At 38.0% G+C, this 23,163-nt stretch overlaps 1 protein-coding gene across 10 annotated transcripts in view; it reads left to right on the forward strand.

Annotated features, from left to right (window-relative positions):
- Window positions 1-217: 217 nt before the first annotated feature.
- Window positions 218-23,163, forward strand: part of ikzf2.L (IKAROS family zinc finger 2 L homeolog) — a 54,839-nt gene continuing 31,893 nt past the window's right edge. For 2 of the 10 annotated variants that reach the window (XM_041576067.1, XM_041576065.1), the window contains exons 1-4: window positions 2,770-3,082; window positions 5,809-6,002; window positions 6,092-6,140; window positions 8,396-8,500. In XM_041576067.1, coding sequence (XP_041432001.1) covers window positions 5,832-6,002; window positions 6,092-6,140; window positions 8,396-8,500 — 325 coding nt within the window. In that variant the 5' untranslated portion in view covers window positions 2,770-3,082; window positions 5,809-5,831. Of the gene's footprint in view, window positions 990-2,769; window positions 3,083-5,371; window positions 5,474-5,808; window positions 6,003-6,091; window positions 6,141-8,395; window positions 8,501-23,163 lie in introns of those variants that run through there. The other 8 variants (XM_018236082.2, XM_041576071.1, XM_041576064.1 and 5 more) reach the window with 8 other exon arrangements.

Below are 23,163 nucleotides of genomic sequence, written 5' to 3' on the forward strand. Positions count from 1 at the left end.
GGGTAAAATGCCAGTGGGTAGTACAGTAGCAAGTAGTGTCAGGGTAAAGTGCCAGTGGAGGAGCACAGTAGCAAGTAAATAGGGTAAAATGCCAGTGGGTAGTACAGTAGCAAGTAGTGTGTCTGGATAAAGTGCCAGTGAGAGAGCCAAGCAACAAGTACTGTTTCATGGCAAAGTGCTGTAAGAAAGTGCAGTAGCAAGAATTGTCTCAGTATAAAATGCCGGCAAGAGAACAAGTAGCAAGTCCAATGCCAAGAGTAGTGGCAATTCAGGGAGACTACATAGCGCATGGAGCAACGGCTATAAATGTGATGGAAAGAAAGTGAGGCAGTAAATGTGAGAGGTAGAGATGAGAGATGGGGGTACAGTACAGTGCCAGGCAACGTGACAAGGAGTGAGCAGAAACAGCGCAGAGTGCAGTGCCAATGAGGGTACAATACAGAACATTATAGCGCCGAGTGCATTGAATGCCACAGTGAAAGCACAAAGCTTGGCCAGTGACAGGCCGGGTCAACAGCCCAACGCCAAGTGCATCAGCAGCAGCAGCAGCAGCAGTGTGAGTGACAGGCAGAGAGCACAGCGCTAAGTGCAGCAGCGCCAGAGAGAGTGACAGGTCGGGCCCTGCCCACGGTGGCGGCTGCAGATCCCGGGGATACGGTGTCCTGGATCCACCCCTGGCTGCTGAGATCACTGGAGACATTGAAAGCAGCGGATCAAGTGCACTGTCCTCTAATCGATTGCCGAGCGCCTGGAGCGGCCAGTCTGTGCGTGCTGCCAGTGTGTGCCTAGGAGAGGCTGCTTGCCTGCGCGATCCGTTTCTCTGGGTTTGACCAGCTGTCCCGGGCTAACCCCTGCCTGGCTCCGGCTGAATATGGAGGAAGTAGAAGCCGGATTAGCCTTGGCGACTGCAACGCCGCTGCTACTGCTTTAGTTTCCCCGAGGCGCGGCGGCGGCACACAAAGGGATGGGAGGCTATTGGCACCGCTAAGGTAAAGCTACCGAGGCTGCAAACTTGCATTGGGATTCATGCGCTGCTGCTGCTGCTGTCAGTGCGCTGGGGACTTGTTGCTATTGGGATGGAGGGGGAGTGGGAAGTAGCGCCTGTCATATCCATGTCCCCTCCTGTGTGTGTGTGTGTGCTGTCTATCTGCACTGGCAGTCTGTGACACTGCCGGCCATGCTCGAATAGTGACAGAGGTGTGCCATTAATGGCTACCCATTTCTATCCACTAATAGTCCCGTCCCTTAAATCACAAATTACCCAACCTCCGGCCCTAAAACAATCACTACAACTTCAGCAGCATGATGCATCCCTCGGGAGCCTTTTGGGGGAAAGCCCAAGTTGCAAGATATGTGCAGGGCCACATGTAGTATGCTTCACTATAAAAGCTATACCATTGCTCAGGTTTCCTTTATAGTCAATACACAGTAATGTCTTTATTGGGAGGTTTCATTGCTTTCCTCATGCCCAGGGTTGGAGGTTATGCCACAGCCTTGTGTGACAGAAATGCTTAAATCACTTTCTACCTCACCTGTCTTGAATTAGCGCTTGTTACAATGAAATTTCATTAAGAAAGGCTAATAGTAATTATTTTCCTATTATTTTGCTCAGCGCTCTTTTAGCATGGTCACCTGTCTGCACCCGCTTTAGCAGTAATGGTGGGACCACCTCTGTATTGTCATTAGAGTAAGGAAACATTGTGGCGCTATTAAATGTGTAGCCTAGGGTGTGACATGGCACTGTCCATGATTCTACTGACTATTACATCCTATATAATAAAGTTGAAGTGTCTCTGCGTCCAGTCCCTGTGTCCGTGGGATTGCTCTACTGCGCATGTGCCCCACGGACCTCTAGTGCCCGTTAATTTAATGGGCTTAATGTCTAGTATTATATAATACTATTAAGGTGCCACCCAGCAGTATAGGGATTTACACCTCTCTGGAGCAGAAGTAAAACTCCCAGGCATTGTCTGTTTGGGACGCTGGGAGTTGTCGTGCAACAGCAGCCAGTGGGGATGTAAGTTGCACAGGTGTGGCCTGAAGGTAATGTGACACATTGGACAAATGTCTGTGTAAGAATGGGAAATGTGAGAATAAGAAACACAGGGGACAATAGTGTATATTGCAACTTTAGCTCCCTGGCAAAGAAATGAATTGTTTGTTAGCAGACGGCTTGACTACTAATGTTGAGGAAATGTAGCAGTCCTTCCTAGCAAAGCTGGCTTTCCTGAAATGGCAGCACCCATTGCTTTATCCCTTATTGTATTGTAACTAATTGTGCTGTGCTGCCATACTTGATGTCATGTAAGGTTTAGGTAAATGTAAGTTTACACTCATTCCTTTGCACTCCATGCCAATAGCTAGATGTCATTGGGGGTGAGGTGTGGCTTAGACGATAATGCTGCCTTTGAATGAACTGAGGCCTACACCCGTTTGCCAGTGACCCTCATAATTGCACTTGGATTAATGATATTTGGCATAAATGGCACCTGTAACCTAATGTATGCATTGTGTAATTAGGCACCTCTGCCCACAACAGTCACTGGGGCATCTATACTCCACATATCCATATCTTCTTCTTCAGTGCATCCCTCAGTTTTTGATCATTTATGCCACATAGATTTGCCCCTGCTCCTATATATATATATATATATATATATATATATATATATATATATATATATATATACATTGTCCCCCACTTTCAGTCTTTTCCTTTTTTTACCACCTCCTTGTTTTTTTTTCTTCTCACCCCTTCCTCCTCCCCTTTTTCTGTTTCTCCTGGTTTCTTTCTCAGCTGCTTCAGAAATAACCGGTGGATCCAGTTTTCTTTCTTGTTAATCTCATTGCTGGAGCGATGACCTCCCTCTCCCTCTCACTTTCCTGAAAGTACGTGACATTCCTAACTTTCCACAGCAGTCCATTGCAGAGCACCCATCTCATCTGCTGCACTAGCTCTCTACCCATCCCAGGACTGCCCTGCCTTCTTCATTCTACCCAGCCCTGCCAATCCAGGAGCTGCCCTGCTCCTCTTCTCTCTCCTCCTGGCAGCAGAGATCAATGGAACACCCCCACACCTGAGGTAGCCGAATCTGTATCATGTGCTGCTCTTCTATTGTTCATAACTCTATGTGTATATATATATATATATATATATATATATATATATATATATATATATATATATATATACATACATATACACATACATATCTATGCACTTGCACATATTTAACTTTTCTTGCTCTCTACTTATACTGACACTGCCATTTGAAGTTCTATGCTGTGCTATATGTCTGTTTTCTAGGTAAATGTATAGACCCTAACTTACATATGTAGGGGATAATTTGGGTTATTTGTGTATATTTCTATTATTATTGGGATAATGTGATTGTGTGATAAATTATGTCAGTGATATTTTCTGACCGTCTTGTGGCATCTAGGGGTGCTCAGAGTTCTTTTGATGAGCCATTGGTTCATATTTGCCAGCTGTAGGTGAACAGGTTTAGAAGTGGTCATTCAATACCATCATTTATTCTATTCCTATATGGGCACAAATTAGGTTGCATGCTGTATACATACATTAGACAGCAATCACTTAAAGTAAAATGCCTTTATTACAGCATACGGCACATACGTGAAGTGATTAATGTATACTGGAGAGAGTCAGTGCTTGGGGACACTGTTGGCATGCAGCAGAAAAAAAGTGCTGCTCACAGTTAGTGCCTTTCCATTCTTTTAATGTCTTTTTTTTTTCTCTACCTAGTAAAGTTTCCCGATTGTATCAGTACTAGTTGTTTAGGATGGAAAAGACTTCTCAGGATTTGCTAACCAGCGAGAACCTGTTGAGTTTAATAGGCTACAAAGTTTCCCTGTTTGAATTGTACAAGGCTGGTCTGTGACATGTTGAAACTGAAGTGTTATCTGCAGCTCGTGAAAGCAATTTGATCTGCCTGACAAGGAGAACTGTGGAATATTACATACTTATTTATTACGCTCGGCTGATAGAATTATAGGCTTTTTTTTTTACTTTTTTGGGAAGTGATTTGGAGACGAGTCTTGAAGCAGCCTACTTTCCAGTAAGTAATGAAGAAATTCCAGGAGAGAGAGCTAAATATACTTGGTGGATCAATAGAGAAATGGCTGCTTGTGAATAATTTAACTGGCAGGGTTGGAACAGTTTGGAAGCTAACAGCAAACAAGAGAGAGGTGACAGAAAAGATTATTCCTTCTCATTGCGCCTTATAGCATAGTTTTTAATTCACATTTTTATAAAATTCTGACAACTGACGGCATGCTGAAAGTTATGTCACAATTTTGTGTGTTTTGTCACGATATTTTGCGATGGTGATTACATGGGTGTCCATTCATTTTTATCTCTGTGTTTAACCCTAGAGCCTTATTCCATATCCATGAGATGTTGCTGGACTACAGCGCCCAGAATGCTTTAACCTTTGATTATATGTTGAAGAATTATTGGAGATGTAGACCAGCAACATCTGGGGACCCATGGTTGAAAAAGTGCCCCCAGAGTACCATGTATTCCGTGTCTATTGCACAGAGTTGTTTAACTTAAATATATGAGAAAATGTTTCTGTGGAACTGCAGAAAGATTATGTTATTCCAATTGTAAATGTTTGTTTCGGTCTTCCCGTGTATGAATTGTGATTGCAGGAGTGTTTTGGGCCGATTCTGGCAGGACACAGCTCTCTCAACAAGAGAAAAATGAAATACTGGGAATTATAGTTCAATAACATCTGAAGGGGCCTATCTCTGTTTTAGACCATCCCCTTTTGGACAGGTGGGGATACAGAATTGTAACAATAGTTGTATTTTTATATTTTAGGGAAAACTTTGCTGCCAGTGGAGTTGATGCTATTAACAGTAGGGCAGCAAAGGGTTAATTTAAGTTCCTTCCCATTTTAATGCACTGTCCAGGAGTCACTGCTAAGCCAGGAACCACTGACAGTCCTGCCACACAATCATAGGGGAGATATATGTACTGGGCTCATTTCTGTTTTGTCAAGTAAGCTGCATATTGTTTGATTGTAAGTATGATTTGCAGCTCCATTCATTTAAAGATTATGTGATGCAAGTGTCATGTGCGGAACAACAAGTAGCTAATGTCTATGAAGAACTGCATATAGTATATATATTAGTACTCATGCATATACACACAGGGTATATAGAATAAAGATGTGGCTAAGAATCACATTACTCAGTCCACAATTTGTGCATACCTGGGAAAATATTACATATCTAAATTATATTTAATTTATTTTGATGAGCAGCTGATGGTAAAGTGCAGCTAGCCTAACCCCATAGAATTGGCATATAAGATGACAAGGAGATGATGCAATCAGCCCTTGATGATAATAGTGGTGGTGCTTTTTTTTTTTTTTTGGCTCTAAAGGGGTTAAGCTACAAAACACAGGAAGACTTGACACAAACACTTCGCTGACATTAAGACTAGGTACATGCTTCGTTTTCCTCTTCTGCTACTTTTTCAGTCTTTTTTTCAATTTTGTTCAATTTCTACTTTTTAAAAGCCAGCTTAATAGCTTTGTCCTATACACTTATGCCTTCCCTTCTGTGTACTATTCTAATGCATTCCTAAGTAGATCCATGTCATTCAGAAGGGAAATAATAGAGTTTTTCCCAACCATTTCTTTTTTTTTTTCTTCAGAACTTGTGTTTTTTAATTGAAGCTTCGCTTGCTGAACAACTAAAACAAATGACTAAACATCTAAAGTATTATCTGCAAACGAGATGCACTTGGTTTTAATGTAAAGCACTGTTTAATTTCAGTTTCTGCCTAGAAACCATACGATATGCATTTCATGGAAATGAGCCAAAACCAGACTTGTGAAAGAGAACGCCAGTTTTCACAAAATCTTATCCAGACAGACACCCCTGGAGCTCTGCATCTTAAAAAATTAAAGAGATGGAACTCTGCAGGAGACCCAGAAAAAAGTACAGAGCAGACCGAGCAACATAAAAATGTAAATGGCGTACTACCGTTTTCGCAATCATTGATTGATTGATTGGTGGATTGGTTCCCTTTTTGAAGATGTCCTGTTTTATATTTCAGTTCTGCACATCGACTATGGAAACAGAGCGATCCGATGGATATGTAACGAGTAAGTCCTGATTTCAAGTGACGTTCTTAATTTTTTTTCCGACCATTTACTTATTTAAGTCTCATTTATTGTCAGATGGACATGGCAATGTTTTTCAAGGCTCCGATCTATCTATCGATCAGCTTATGCCTTATGCACTAGAAAGAGGTTTTTGCCATTTTGCCATAAGTGTTTGTAAACAATACCTTAATTAAACAAAGGCAATGTTATCCAGCCATGTTCTCAATGCTGTCCAGTCTTTAAGCAAAAATGCTTGTCGCTGAATTGCCCCCTAATGGAGAAAGTTATCGAGCCAACATAATTAATCAAGTTACTTGGAGGCAACTGAACAATAGCATCTGTCTCAATAGCTTGTGCACCATGGTACTTTTTCTTGAAATGTGGCAGAATCTCTGAAATCTGTTCATTTGCTTTTACTGAGCAATTTCAGAGATACATTAGCAATCAAAAAGAACAAAGCAAATAGGAAAAAATAAGTGCACTTTCTATTTGCTTAGAGAATGCAACCAAGTTGTTGGTTCTAGCCGTCTGCCCTAGAGCAAAGTGGTGTGTGTAAGTTGTGGTTAGCTTCACTGGCCAACGTCCTTTACCGGCTCCCACTATTACACATTGCTTTCCTACTCTCTGTATACCTGCTAGAACAGCATACTTTGTGCAAAGGTTTTGCATGATATGGTGAGCATTTTAGGGAGCAGTTTAGTTTGTATAAAATATGTGCTAGTGTTAAGTCATCAAGTCATACGCAATGAAGGGTATTGATCTGAGGCCATTGTTGCTTTGACGACAAGGGATTCAAATAACACGTGTTGGACTTTCTCTCTGTCTGGTGGCTTTTAATTAAATACTGCTGCTCCTCTAAATGGTCTAAATCCCTCAGACCCTGTCAGTTTCCCATCTCTTCATTTACCTCCATCATTGTCCTTTTTGTGTTGTACTTCACATTTGATTCCTCACTCTCAAGCATAAAGCTTTTTACTAATATCAGAACATGACATCGTGATGATGATTGTTATAGCACATTAACTGGATATTACACTAACAAGTCCTAATTCTTGTCACCATTCTAGTATTTCATTTAGGTTAATTACCATACCATTCATCTCCCTGTCTTTTTGCTAGTTTTTTAACCTCTTTCTTTTTTAATAAATAGCTCGTACTGTACAACTATTTTATACAGTTGAAAATAGAGTATCTTGTGCTTTGTATTGGAGAAAGTGTAGAAAAGGTAATTTTATGTTTATATATGGAGCTAAACTGTCACTCAGGTTGACAAAAAAGTGAATTGCATGAAAAAATTAAACATTACGGGATATACTAGTTCATCCAAGTCTAAAAATGGGGAGGTATTTTATGGGATACATTAACTAAACACTAGTTTTCTCTATTAACTTTGATACAAAACTTAGTTTAGAACTAATTAATTCTTGAATTCTTTTTGCATTGCTGGAAGAAATCTCCTATTGCTAAAGTAGGTCTTTGAGGAATATGAAGACCCTTTTTTAGGCTCTCAACAGAGGCTATATATAGAAGAGCGATTGACATTTTGGCTAGGTCCCCAGCATTTATCAAAGTCACAGATCACTTTGATAAAGGCTAGACATAAAATTATATTTTACAGAAAATCTTCTTTTGCTATAATGGCAATTAAGATCCTTTCTCCAAGGTAGTCTTATGTAGCATATATGTATGTACATGTTTGAGGCCCAGTCTGAAAGCTGATGTGTTACTTTATATGTTCTTTTTTGTCCTTGAGGAGCTGTAGCTTTAAGTGTCTCCTGCAGATAACACTTTTCTCAGAGAAAAGTCATAAAACTCCGTAAGCATTGGAATGCCCTTCTAGCTGGGAATTGCATCCACAGGAAGGAACATGTTAAGACTCTGGGAGAAAACATTCTCCGGAGAGAAGGATCTTATTGCAACTTTAATATTCCTAAGAAGATTCATTTGGGAGCAAAGGGTGGGCAATAAAATATATGCTGCAGCTGTCATGTTTCAGAAAACATTTAGCTTGAGTTACTTATTCCCCTTTATAGATACAACACTGAGATTCGTACAGAAAATGAAAATGGATTTTAATTAACAAAGTACCAAATATACTCTATAGCACTGTTAAATGATCAGAAAACCTAAATTGAGAGAAACATACAAACTAATGAACTCTGGCCTCTTTTGCATTCCAGATTTTTTTTTTTAGTTCTTGCCTACAGGGAAAGAGACATTTACCTTGTGTTTTGTTTCTTTTTTTGTGTAACCAGGTGATAATGAGATTGTCCCTGAGACAGAACATTCCAACATGGCCATAGACCTGACCTCATGCACACCCAATGGACAGCACTCGTCACCATCGCACATGGCAAGCAGTAAGTCACATCTCTTTCTTTATCCCTGAAATATCCCAGCCTGTAGGAATACACATCCAGCCGATACGCAGAGAGATTACAGTAAGAGACGTTAATCAAATATTTATCTTTACTCCACCAGCAAGTTCTAATTGTACACTTGTCTCGGATGTTCAAACCCTGTGATGGTTTTCTGGCCCGTTCCCTTGTTAACTGCTTGTTGTATCTTGTGAGCATGGAGAAAGCCTGGGACCCATTTTTTCCCCTTTGTATTTATAATTTTTCTTTCATTTTATTACTGTTGATCCTCATATTAAAGTCTTTGTAACTCAATCAAGTTTGTTACCAAATGGCGTGCTGATTTTTCATTCTGGTGACATCTGACAGCCAGTATTATAAAGCGTTATTTTATGTGCCTCTTAGAGGGGTGAGTTTCAAAAACCTAGATGAGATAAGTATACTTCCATTGTTAAGGATATACTAGATGAGATAAATATACTGCCATTGTTAAGGATATAACTGATAACCTTGATACCACTTTCTAAAATTCCTTTATACTCTCAACTACTGTTGGCTTAATATCTAACTACCCTTGCTGGATTTATATTATGGAATTGCAGATTGTATTATGTTTTTTTGTATGTGACTTTTGTGGGTTTTATTACTGTGCCTTGCAAACGTTCAGACCATTGACAAATTCTCTCAAACTTTTGTTCCATGTGATATTTTTATTTCAAAGGACTGGAACTCAAATAATAGTTTTTCAATGTCACATTTGTTAAAAAAAAATCTTAAGAATAAGAAATTAAACAGCAGTTTGACAACAGGTTTAAGTCTTTTCGGGTAAGTATGCACCAGCTTTACACCCAGTTCAGAAATGATTCTGGACCATTCTTCCACACAGATTTGCCCCAGACTGTGAGATTCCTATTTGAGTTTAGAGCAGGAATCTCGAGGAGCAATGTTTTTGCCTGCTTTTTTTTGCCTAAACTGCAGTTTTCTTAGTAGCCCAAAACAGATTCTCTTGAAGTGTTTCCCTGTATTTTGCCATATCCATTCTTTTATCTTAGTAAGATGCCCAGGCCCCTGTGATAAACATGCAGTCCCACAGAACCATGCTTATTGTTGTCGTGGTGTTTTTGAGAAGTTAGATAGTGTTAGCTTGGCTGCTAGATTTAAACTAGAATAGCACTCATCTGGCCACAAAACCTTTTCCCATATCGGACATGAGTCACTGCCATGCTTTTGTGAGTGACTTGAGTTTCACCAAACTCCCTTACAGGTCAGTGTTATGTAGAGATCATAATACTGCTGACCTATACCTAAGGTGATATATGGTGGAGGTAGCACCACACTTTTCACCTGCAGGGCCTGGTCATCTTGCTGATAGTACCCATAATATATGCTATGGCAGCTTTTGTTTTTTATTTTTCTCAAGACTTATAATATAAAATAATGTCTCCTTGAAAACATACAAAACTATTTTTTAGTTTAGCAAGGCACTGCATTATTTGTTATAGGAAATATGGCACTAATCCTGATACTTTTTTGGGGGGTTTGGGTTCAGTAGTTCTGGTGTCAAGCACATGCAAACAGTTTGCAGGTTTCTAAATCTACAGCAGTATTGGTAAATATGCTTTTGGACAGGCACTAGGGTAGTAGTTCTTGTGCTGAGCTATTGGGCAGCTTATTGTGATAATGTTCTCTCTTGGTTATATTTGTGTGCAGTTATTTTTTATTTACATTGCCGTAACAAAAACATATTTGCATCACTGCCTGTGACCATACCCTCTCTGCCTACCATGTAGAAACACAGCATATACATCATTGGCACTCTGTAACTTTATTTCATTTCCGTTGATTCTGTGTCATTGGCAGGGAAAGGGTGTAATAACTATGATTTTTAAATGCAGAACTGTAAATTTAAATATTCACCAGTCCATTAGGTTTCAGCCAAGTAATTCTTTCTCGGTGTTTTATATATATAAATTGAAAGCACATTGGTAATTATTTTTGCTGCAGCACAGTGACTCAGTTGATGACTGCAGTTTGCTACCAGCTTTATGTTAGCGGCTACACGCACACTTCCTTTGTACTTAATTCTAATGAGATCTGCAGAGTTCTCCCCAGTATGATAAAATGATTCTAGGCAATCCAGTAACACTCTTTCAGAGACCTTAAAAAATGACCGGCACCATCACAGGTGTTTTGTATGTGGAAAATTGGAACGGCCAACAAATAGCAACATATTATTTAAATGGAGAAAAACCCATTAAATAACAGAAAGTCAAACAGAACACAGCTACGGGTACTTCTTCTTTTACAAACATGGCCATTTACAGGTGGGTCTCGAGAGAACTGAGCACCTGGCCATCTCTAGCAGCATTAATTCTTCTGGGGATTGCACCATTAGGTGAGGGATAAAGGCAATTCCAGCACAGATATAACTGCAGGTCGGATCTGAACAGCTTTGCAACAGATTCCCTGTATTCCTTTTCAAGACAATTTCATGAATTTTTTTTGTTACGTTCTAAAGTCTTGTTTTTGAATAGTTATTAGTTCAATTTATGTAGGAGGGGTTAAATTGTTAGACAGCTTTTCCTTGGTTGGTTTTATTTTGTGTTTTAGGTATTTTACTGGTACCTTGTTAAAGATATTTTAATACATTTTGGAGGGTTAAATTGTTAGACAGTTTTCCTTTTGGTTGGTTTTATTTCATGTTAGAGGTATTTAACTGGTACCTTGGCTATAGTATTCAATCCAAAGATATTTTATATACCGTATTTTGGAGGGTTAAATTGTTAGACAGTTTTCCCTTTGGTTGGTTTTATTTCATTTTAGAGGTATTTAACTGGTACCTTGTTGGCTATAGTATTCAATTCAAAGATATTTTATAAATCAACTTGTTATTGTCTCTTTTTGGCTCTTTTATCTAGAAATTAAAACATTCAGTTATTCAGTTTTTCTTTCACAATTTGGTCTTTTTGTTAACGTTGATTAACGTGCCTTTCCATTTGCTCTTGTGACAGATACCATCTCATATCTTTAACCTTTGTTGGCCTCTTCCTTTCTTGTTTTGCCTTTATTTCTTGGTGTCTGTTTGTGGTTTCCAAGACCTGTTTGTGGTGTCCTTTCCTGTATGCACCATTCTCTGACAAATCCACAAACAATAGCAGAATATATTGGATTGATCTTCCGCTTCTGAAAGGACCCACCTAGCTCTCAATGTCATGCAGTGACAAAGTAAGTTGAAAAACAGGCTTGGAAGTTATTTCATGGGACAACCTCAGGGATGTTGTCGTGCTGTTTATGTGAATTCAGCCTACAAAGGAAACACCATCCTACAGAGAATCAGGTGTCTGAACACAAACTACTGGATAGCAAAAGGGTGCTCTGAGAATCGCTGTAGTTTATATTGTTGTCTGCCGTGTACATATTAGATCATGAAACCAAAGGAAGAAGGATGGGGGTACACACCAATATAGTTTTTTTATTTGTTAAGAAAGTTATGACATTCTACCTAACTTTCAGCTGCACAGCTAAGTAAGGTTTGTAACTTACTGTAGGTTTCTGGCAAATAAACATTGAGTTGTTACACTATTTTTCTAGTAAATCTGTGTTGAAAAAACACAAGGGCTTGTTGTGGGCTGATAATCATTATAAAGGAATGCAGCAAGGTATGATTATCAGTTGCTTACAGGTGCAATTATCTTAAAAATTTGTATTAACGTCCTGCAAGGCAGGAGAGGTAGGGAATGCTTAGGGCAGGTGTTGTGTACAGGGCTCACTTGTGCTACTCTATGGGACTTGCAGGCAGATGTGTCATTAAAAGTACATAGGCACAACGATGCAAAGTACGACTGCTCTGCATTAGTGTAATCAATAAGGGACAGATTTATGAAAGTGTGAGATTAGAGCTCATGACAGAAAGACTCACTTTCTATTCATTCGTATGGGATTTCTAGAAGCGTATTTATCAATCAGTGAAATATAGAGTTCACCATTTGATAAACACGCTTCTAAAAATTCTATAGGAATGAATAGAAAGTGGGTGAGTTTTTATGTGGTGAGCTCTAATTTCACACTTTGATATATCTGCCCTTAAGTGTTATAAACTAATTATAATCTTAATTTTGTGCATTTTGGTGTTAGTAAATTAGCCTTTGTGTGTTCTATACTATTTATCTTTAGAGAGCAAAATTGTGACGACTGTATATGCTATGGGGTTTAAGGCAGGATTTGGAAACCATTGTATTTATTTAAGAGAAAACAAGATTGTCATGCCTACATGTTAAAATGGTAAAGCTTTTCACTCCTAGATTGGGTAGAAGGTTAAGGGCAGGCAAGTGGCTAAGGATATGGAGATGGGTATTTAATGAGTCTTTGCACCTCAGCATCAAATTGCAAATTGTTATCTCTGTTACACAGGAAATGTTTCAGTGTGACTAAAGTATACCATGATATAGTTTTCTCTCTGAGCAAATGGTACATTGACTATAAGAAAACATCCTCTTTCTTCATATCTCATTTTCTAATCTATTTTATTTATCATCTTTCTACTTCTGTTGCTCAGAAGTTCTCCTTTTGTGACTTTGGATTATTGCAGTAAAGCTAATAGGTACAACGTGAACTTCAACTTGTGAAACAATCTTCAAAGATAAGTGCAAAGGTCAGCTGGATGTCCCCATTACATGTAGGCAGACTTCAGAGGACTAGGTCAAATGTGCAACGTTCCTTTTGGAAGTATTCAGACCCTTTACTAGTTCTCTTACATTTCTGAATAATAATTGTGCCCTCCTAAATATTTGTTTTCTTGGATTTCTTTTTTATTTCAAAATTGTAGATTTTTTTTAATTGGACTTTGTTGTATGTTACAAAATAAATACTTTTATAAATAAATACATACCTTTACATATTCTGTTTATATTATTATTGACTCCCCACAAATCATTACCTTTCTGAAATAATGTTATAGATAATATAGACATTTCAATTATTTTTCAAGGGGAACAATACATTTGCAGTCCTTTTGTAGCTAATCTAGGAAACCTTTGTGCCTCACTGAGTTAGTTTTCCATTCTTCTGATAAGTGGCTATTGATAATCTCCTCATTGCTTTCAATGACTACTCTGAGGAAGCAAAGAGTCGGTGTCATGGGCGTTTTGAAAGGAAACTGCCTTCCATTGAGCATTAGGATCTGGTAATCTACTTTGCTCTTGCTGGGAAACTGCTGCTGATTTTACTAATAATACTTTTGGTATTTATGAGTCACGATAATAGTCATTATTCAATCTGAATGTTTTATGTTGCTAATAGACTTGAAATTATTCTATTGTCTATGTATGTATAGGGGGGGTACCATCATTGCAATATCATGCTGGGGATTAATTTCGAGGCCATTATTTTTTGTTGTTAAACTAAGGCATTTGGCTTAGGATAATGTCGCCCAGTGTCATAGAGGTACAATTATCATCCTAAAACTCTCTTTGCACATATTCTCAGGGGATAATCATGCCTTTATGCCATATTGTCAGGTATTTCCAATAAACATAATTTAACGTCATGTGTGTGTACTGCTCTTTCTGCACTTTGTTTGGAGAGTTTAAGGAACAACACACTAGTGGGCAGATTTATCAAGGGTCAAATAGTAAATTTGAATTTGTTTGTGAAATAGTAAATTAGAATTTGAGTTTGAGTGTCAAAATACACACATTCAAATTTTAATCCTCCTGTTCAAATGTAAATTTGAATGTGAGATTTATCACATCTTGACCATGGAAACAGTTCTATTTCTAATATTAGAAACCTGCCGAGTTCATGTACAAGTCAATGGCAGAGGTCCGTTTAGCCATTTGGAGATGTTAATGGCCTTCCTGACATTCAAGTTTTTTTTCTGGAGAAAAATTCGATTTGTACAACTCAAATACGAATCAAATAGCATTCGATCGGATATAAGACATTAAAAAGTTTTTTTTTAAATAAACTCCCAGTCGAATTGACAGTATAATTAAAAAATTTAAAAAAATTCACATGAATTCGAGACCTTTGATAAATGGGCCCCCCCATGTGGCATTACTCCAGGAGTACGATTTATTAATTTTCGTATTTCTGATAATTCTGATTAAACAAGGTTTTTTTATTTTATTTTTATTTAATTGTAATTTTGTTCTCAATGGCTATCTTATTTTCAAAAAAGCCCTGAGTTTAAGAACTCATTTGTGTTAAGTTGCAGTAAAATGGAATAATCACATTATTCCCCATTTCCATTATCGAGTTTGAAAAAAAAAAAATAGAAATGAAAAAGCTTGAATATACACCACCCGCTGATTTCTATAGAAGCCGGACAGGTACTAGTTACCAACGTGTTTCATTTGAATTGTTTCATATATTTGAATTGATTGATAAATCTCAAAAGTTTGATTTTATAAAAAAATGGCTACAAAAACCTAATTCTCATAAATTCTCCCCTTAATATATAGTGATATACTTATATTGGTGAGGAAATTATCAACAGCCAGTTAAAAATAACATATAAAGAAATGAGGAGCATGATATTGCTTGATCATTGCAATAGTGACTAAAATGACAAAATAACTGGTGGATTAATTTACAAGTAGGGATGCACCAAATACAAAATGTATAGATTTGGCCAAACCCCAAATGGCATGCCAAAGATTCACCTAAATCCAAACAATTTGCATATTTAAATGTAAGCACAGCAAAAACAAAATCTGCACCATCCTTCTGCCAAAAATATCATACTGTGTTATCAAGTGCTTTAGAGTAACAGAAATGTATGGGTTTGTATTTAGTTTAGACTGGGGATTGGCCTTACCCCAAACCTGATAAAATATTGTAATGTATGTCCAAATCTTGAACCAGATACTGGTAAAGTATTGTGGTGGTGGCAGCACCAGCATATGACAGAGTTTATGAATTTATTATCAGCAGAGAATTGGAAATGTTTGGAGTTAATGGAAAGTAATTACATTAAACTAACAATGGAAACGTCATAGTGACAACAGGTTACTGTTTGCAAGGTACCTAAGACTTTAATAATAGGTTATAATTTAACACAGCAATGAGCTAGTAAATTACACTGGAGTGTGACAAAAGGGGGCCCATTTACTAAGCGTCGAAGTGAATTTTCAAATTCAAAAACTTCGAATTTCAAAGTAATTTTTGGGTACTTCGACCATCGAATATGCCAAATTCGACTTCGATTCGAATTTAAAAACTTTGAATATTCGACCATTCGAAAACCGAAGAACTGTCTCTTTAAAAAACTTTGACTTCGACACTTCGCCACCTTAAACCTGCCGAATTGCTATGTTAGCCTATGGGGACCTCTTAGAACCTATAGCCAACATTTGGCTACGTTTTTAGAAGTCTAAGTTTTTTTTTTTTAAATTTATCGATTAAATAGTTCAAATTATCGAATCGAAGGATTTAATCAATGGATCGAACGATTTTACTTCAATCGCATATGGCCATATTCAATCAAAAAAAACTTCGAACTATTGCAATTCGATGGTCGAGTTTTTTTCACTTCAAAATTCGATCCTTAGTAAATGTGCCCCTACATGTCCTTCAATATCTCTTTATGTTAAATAACAGCATAACGTTATATTCTTACTGTTGAATATTATGGCATCTGTAATTAAATTTGGACCAACGACTTTAAAGAAGTAGGGGCAATATGGGACAGTTTTACAGATGTCTTAGATTTTTCTAAGTAGACTATTATGTATATGTCATACAGTGATTCTATACTGTGCATGTAAGCTTTATTTATGTAGGACCTATACCTTTCAAAGGAATGTTGCTCTGCTCAAATTTTGCTGGGCTATGGGTTAATGGATGATGGGTTGTGTAGTCCAGCAACTATAGATATGGATTATTAAAACAACTGTAATTTTTCTAAAAGTCTTCCAAGACAATCGGCCCAACGGATGCAAGGATATCCTCCAATGAGAATCATACCTGCGCTGTTTACACCTTTATTCATGGTTTCATAAGATCATTGCCAAATGTTTTTTTTGCTGAACACCTAACTAGCATGTAGAGGATGTGGTATCCTCTGTGGAGGACATGCATCTGTAATTAAGCTTGGGATGCCTCCTTTGCAGTACTAGGCGGAGCAAAATAGTCAGACAACGGTCCGAAAACGGGAGAAACTTTAAGGGACCAAAACGTTGAGAATTTAATAAACTTGTTTTTTTGATTCACAAATCCTATATATATATATATATTGAGCTCATTTGTTGTATGTGTTGTGCACCAAATTAGTGTGATGCAATAATGATTTATCTTCACTATTCTTATCTGTTTTAGTATTTTTTTATGGCAAAAAGACACAATTTATTGAGAAAGAATTTAGTGCCATAATTCACAAATTAAATATTCCTTTTGTAAATAATATGCATTACCTCCCAGAATGAGCTTGTTGCCTTGCAGCCCTAATGCATTCTCCCTAGACACCAGTACAATATCACCTTGTTGTTAGGGCCATTGTTTCCCCTTTGTGTTGGTCTAATGTGGATATTTGGAGCTGTGTGTCTTCCAGGAAACCAAAATTAGCATACTGAAGAAGTATACTAGTTCTGCACTCTACTGTAATGACCCATTCTATACAACCAAAGGGAGTGTTGTTGTCACGGTCGAACCCTAAATTCAGAACCAATGCTAAACACCCTGTTCTTGGCTCTTGCTTCCACCTTTAACAGCCGACTTTCACCTCATTAGGAGCCCTCGGCTAATCGGATGCCGCCAGGCAGTAGCGTCACTAGAGGGGGACTGGCCCTGGTGCTGGACGCGCAGCTGGGCCCCGTCCCCCTCCGTACGGCCGCATTTGTCAGTGGGGCGTGCCGGGGGGCCCTGGCCCGCTCGCACCCCCTGCTCCCCTGGTAGTTCTGCCACTGCCGCCAGGTCTTATTAAGAGAGGTGCCAAGCGAAGGGTTCTGAACGAGCAAAGGGGCATGACGGTAAGGCAAAGTCTTTTGGGCAGAAGGTCACAGTACAAGGCGTAGACAGGAAGTGTAGTCAAATCAGGCTGGATCGGGGCAGGCAAGAGTACAATCGGAGTCAGGCAGGCAAGGGTCAAACCAGGAGATCAATCAGAAGGTATACAGATACAGCTTACCAGGCAGAAGTCAGGATACAGAAGTCAGAATCGTCAAAAAAACAGGCAAGGGTCACAACAGGTATCAGAAACAGAATACAGGCTCAGAAGCACCAGGAAATCACTAGAAATTATCCTATAATGGTCAAAAATCCAAAATGTCTCTTTAAATACTTTAAATTTCGCGCCATTGCGCGCTGGCGTCAATATCATGCGCCTATAAATAGAAGGAATGCACGCCGTATGCGCCCTAAGAAGCCGGCATTTGAGAAGAAGAGGAGCCTCGTGGCGGGTGTCTCCGCTGATGGCGGGCGTCCCTGCCGCAACCACTAGGCCACCAGGGAGGTGAGTTGTCACAGTTGTTTGGAGAAAAGCTTTGGCTCTACTTTGGTGGGGCAGGAAAGCAGAACCAGATGATCCAGTTCTGATTTATTGTTTTAAAAGTACACTTGCCAGATTCCTCTGTCTTCATTTTTTTTTTATGTGTAACCCCTCCAGCACTGCAGTAAATCCAGGTGCAGCTCCATTATGGCTTCAATGATTTGTTTCTATTGCTTTTTATCTCAAAACATTATCGTTCTTCAATCTTTCATACCAAAGTGCATTGAATAGCACCTTATATATAGTTATACTCAATTATCAATTATCATTATTATCAATTATATTATTATCAATTATAATCAATTATTATCATTACGATCAACATAAATGTTATGATGTATATTGTATATAAAATGTTGTCATTTAAGAAAAGGTAGCCGTCTGGCATTTTAAAGTGAAATCCTAGGAACTTGTCCATATCTAGGAGCTGCTGCGTGCAGAATAGCTTCCTCTAAAAGTCCCCCCAAAGCCAGCCCTACCCCTGAGAACCTTCATTAAGCCAACCCTCGATCACTGCTAAATGATCTTCTGTGTTGTTTCAGTGACACTGGGCTGGAGGTGGCACAATCCTTCCATAGGCTAATTACAAATGAAAACAGGACTGCAGCCTATAGAAGGATACTAGATATGGACACGTTCCTATAATTTTTATAGGAATGTGACAGTATCGCTTTAAAGGAGAAAGCTGGCCATACATTTAGATTTGCTTATTGGGCAAGGCTGGACCAATATGTTTCTGACTTGGTCTGGAAGGCCAACTTAAAAATCATCTGACAACTCAAGCAAGTGCAATGTTTAAAACTGTCAATTCTGTTTCAGTTTTGGCGCTTATAGACTGGTGAGCCTGAATATGGCTGTATGACTAAAATAAAAAGATCTTTAAATATCTTGGAAAAATACACCATAGAAACAACTTTATTATGTTAGAACTGAAACTATCAATACAGACATTTCCTTTCTAGCAAAAAAAAAGGAGAGCAAAGAAGAGACAAACGCACAGCTTGCATTAGTGGGAAATGCATGAATGATGCAAGAGAGAAGCTGCAGTAAAAAAGCGAAACATCTTCAGTAGTAAGGAAAATTTTTATTATGAATTGCAAAACATATTGAATGTGGAATATGAAAACAAAGGGAAGAATTTTGTAGAAGGCTAATAAATGCATAATGTAGTATTTGGTCCTATTTGTAAAACATAAAAGTAGTTATATTTACTACTTTGATGGTTTCTAGTGGAAGAAGAAATTATCTATTTATAAAGCATCAAAAGTTTCCGTTGAAGTCTAGGGAAAGTGAGATTATTTTGAGAGTAGTAGTGGAAATTTTGTCAAAGCAGCGTTGAAAACTCAATATATCAATAAATTTTCAATGATTTGACAAAATTTTTAATTTCCATAATGTTTTTGTTTTATATTTTTAAAAAGTAAGTTCTTCATCCTCTTTCAGCCCCTTCCTAAGTCTGTGATCTAGGCAGAATTGAGATGACAAAGGTCATCAATAATTTTTAAAAGGAACTGAGAAGAGACAGTCATAATAAAAAATGATATGAAATATCGCTAACTTTATAAACAGAAAATTTGAGAGCATTTCTAAATTGACCAATGTCAGTAGCTACAGGAGTAAGAATTTTCCATGGGACTCGTGAATGCAAAATGGCAATATATCATCCGCATTGGGCCAAATCCTGTCTCAGTAATGATGGCATAAGCTATGCAATGTTTTGCTAGGTTAAGGGTCCATAAAATTGCTTATACCCCCTAGGCCTCTAGTTTGAAGTTTCTCAAAAGTGGATTTAGATTATTGCCTTACTCTGTGTGTTTTATGTTCATAGAAGTTACATTATTTACGTGTTCCTGTATACATATATTCATCTGCTGGAATGACAGCTGGTTTAGAACTGTGCTATATCCTATTCAGATTACCTGACATTGGTAAGATTTTGAAACCATAGTATATTGCTTTCCAGTTTAGTAGTCTCCAGCTCCAGCAGGGTTAAGGATATCAGTCTAGTTTAACCTTCCCCACATTGCCCCAAGCTCTAAGATAAAGTGACAACAATATCAGATATCTGTCTCTCCATGACCTTAACAGTGGTTTGCCTGCTTTCTGACTTTGGGCGGAGCAGGCGAGTGGCCAAAGGGAGAAATTGGACCTCAAAAAACATTAAGCTGAAATGCTCTTTGGGAATCTCAGAAAATTATTTTCTCTCAGCCTCAACTGGAGGAATAATCACTGAATAGGTAAATAATATGCAGTTTAATTAAAGTATTCTGTACTGAAAATAAGGATTTGACACCAAGGGGCAAATGCATCAAGGGTCGAATATCGAGGGTTAATTAACCCTCGATATTCGACTGGGGAATGAAAATCCTTGAACTTCGAATATCGAAGGATTTTGCGCAAATACTTCGATCGAACGATCGAAGGAATAATCGTTTAAACGAACGATTAAATCCTTCGAATCGAAACATTCGAAGGATTTTAATCCAACGATCGAAGGTTTATCCTTCGACCAAAAAAAGTTAGCCAAGCCTATGGGGACCCTCCCCATAGGCTAACATTGAGTTCGGTAGCTTTTAGGTGGCGAACTAGGGGGTCGAAGTTTTTTCTTAAAGAGACAGTACTTCGACTATCGAATAGTCAAACGATTTTTAGTTCGAATCGTTCGATTTGAAGTCGTAGCCGAAGGTCGAAGTAGCCAAAAAATCACTTTGAAATTCGAAGTATTTTTTCTTCTATTCCTTCACTCGAACTTAATGAATGGGCCCCCAAGCGTAATGGTGGACAGAGATATCTGGTCATCTGCAATATTCCAGACTAATCTTTTCTTTTTTTGTTGCCATAAAAACTACATTAACAAGTCTTTTTTTATGAACTAGCAAAGCCTTTGCTTACTGCTCCTATATCAAAACAGCACCTAGGCTGTAATAGGAGGCATTTTGTCCTAAGACAAACTGAAAATAAATGAAATTCACAATACCTGTCAACTCCTCTGAATCTTGGGATTTACCTGGTTTTTATCCACAATATTCAGCAGCGCACACAGCAGATTCCCAAGTCAATGAGCATTGAAAGTTGACTTCTCTGAAGAATATTTTTGGAGGAGGTGTTGGAGAAAGAAATTTACAAAATTGAAGAACCACAAAACTGGTTATTGCAAACTGAATACGAGAAATTACAAGTGAAATGAGTGAAAATTACAACCCTTTATTAGTCCATGCTATGTTTTTATATATTTGCTAAGTCCCTATGAATCTATTTGTCAAGTCAGAAAAAAAACATATTGTACACAGTTAAACCGTTAAATGCCAGCAGTGTTCCATTGTGCAGTTTTCTGGACTAATTTGTTCTGTTAAGGGATGCAATATAGCGTAAAGTCACTAAAAAGTATAAATAAAATAGAAACTAGAGCAACAAATTATGAAAACGTTATATGTTTATTCACTGCATGCATGGATAAGCATATTTCCTGTTAGCCATATAACTTTATACATCTTTCCTGGCAGTAAAAGAGCTTCGTATTAGGCATAAACAATCATAACATACACATTTGCAAATCAGTTTAACACTTTCCCCCCTGAAATAACATTTGTTGAATGAACTTTTCTTATACTGAAGCTGTTGTGTGGCTTCTGGGGTTTCTCTCCTCTGATGCATATATGCAGCAACAAAATGCTGTTGGGCTTTAGTGGGTATTTATAAAAATGTGTCCAGTAAAAGGCAGTAAAAGGCACCCAAGGTCACTGACCTTAGAAGCCAGGCTGCAATTTGAGTGAAAGATGCATATGAGATGGCCACTACACAGAGACGTAGGACAAAGATTAATAACGATGCTCAGCTCATATTTGTATACAGTCAAACCCTGATTTTAAGTTTTCCCTGATTTTACTCTTTTTTTGTTCTAATGCATTTTATTGGGAGCATTCCCAGTCTGTTATCCCGCATTTTACGTCATTATTAAGGCTCATTTATATTAAAAACCCCTGTTTATCCCCAAATGAATATTACTTTTTTTTATACTGTATTTCAGCTTGTTTGATGGAAGCTAGGAGCATATGGTAAATCTGTGGGTACCTTAGAAAGAAAAGTGAATATAACACCATGCTAAGTCCAGTTAATAGTAGAAGCACAACTACGGATTGTGGATCCACTTTTCCACATATGCAGCAAGTTTATCTGTGTGCACCTTGCCTTTACCTAAGTTGTTCAAGTAGACACTGACTAATATGCCAATTGTGACTTATTTAGGTATGCTATAAATTACAGTGCAGCAAAGCTGAAGCACTGCATATTGCATGAACCCACATTTAAAGTATTAGCAAGCTAGTTTTTCAGCCTTATCTGCAGGTAGACAAAGGGTTAAAACAGAGCTAGTGTTTGTGTTTCAGTTGAAATCACATTTCCAATCCCTTCCACCCTATTCCTTAACAAACTTTTCGCCAGTCCCCTCCACACCTTGCCTTCTCCTCCAGGTTATTCTGGCTGGTGGCCAAAATCTTAGTAATAAAAGACTTTTTTTTTCTTAGAGAATTTCCCTCCCACCTGTATTTTCTTCCAACAGAACAGGTTTCTGGTCTTTCCACATTTTCTCTCAAACAATTCCAAGGTCGTATCCGGGTGGATTGTTGCATCTTAAGTTTTTATTTTCTTCCTTATCAAAGCCAAACCCAATATGGTCAGCAGTGTAAATTCAATTGATTCATAGAGTTTTCAGGAGAGATTAGGAAGCAACTGGAAGGTGTTCAATGCTCCCTTGTTAATTGTCATTTCTGTGATCTAGAGATTCCTAGGCATCACACAGCAGCAAGCAAGACATACTCTACTTTAATGACGAGTTATAAAAACAGTTTATAAGGATTGTGCAGTGTGCCATGCACCTTTTAATAAGCATCTTACATTTTATTCCAGGACTTGGTGGCTTGATATGCATATGCATGTAATGAACTATTGACATGCCTATCAAATACTGAAAATTTGAAGATGTCATTCTCGCCTGGCCTGTTTTCTTTTCAATTTAGCATATTTACAAAATGTCAGAAACTGATTGTGCCAGTTACCAAACTGTCTTTGAAAGAAAGAGTTAGAATTAAAAAAGGCTAAAAGCCCATATCTACTTGAATTTTACCAGAGTATGGTTCCTGTGTTTCTTGAGGATGGATTTGGTGACTGTGGGGAATATAACTAT

This window comes from Xenopus laevis, chromosome 9_10L (assembly GCF_017654675.1).
Source record: "Xenopus laevis strain J_2021 chromosome 9_10L, Xenopus_laevis_v10.1, whole genome shotgun sequence".
Classification (NCBI taxonomy): Eukaryota; Metazoa; Chordata; class Amphibia; order Anura; family Pipidae; genus Xenopus; species Xenopus laevis.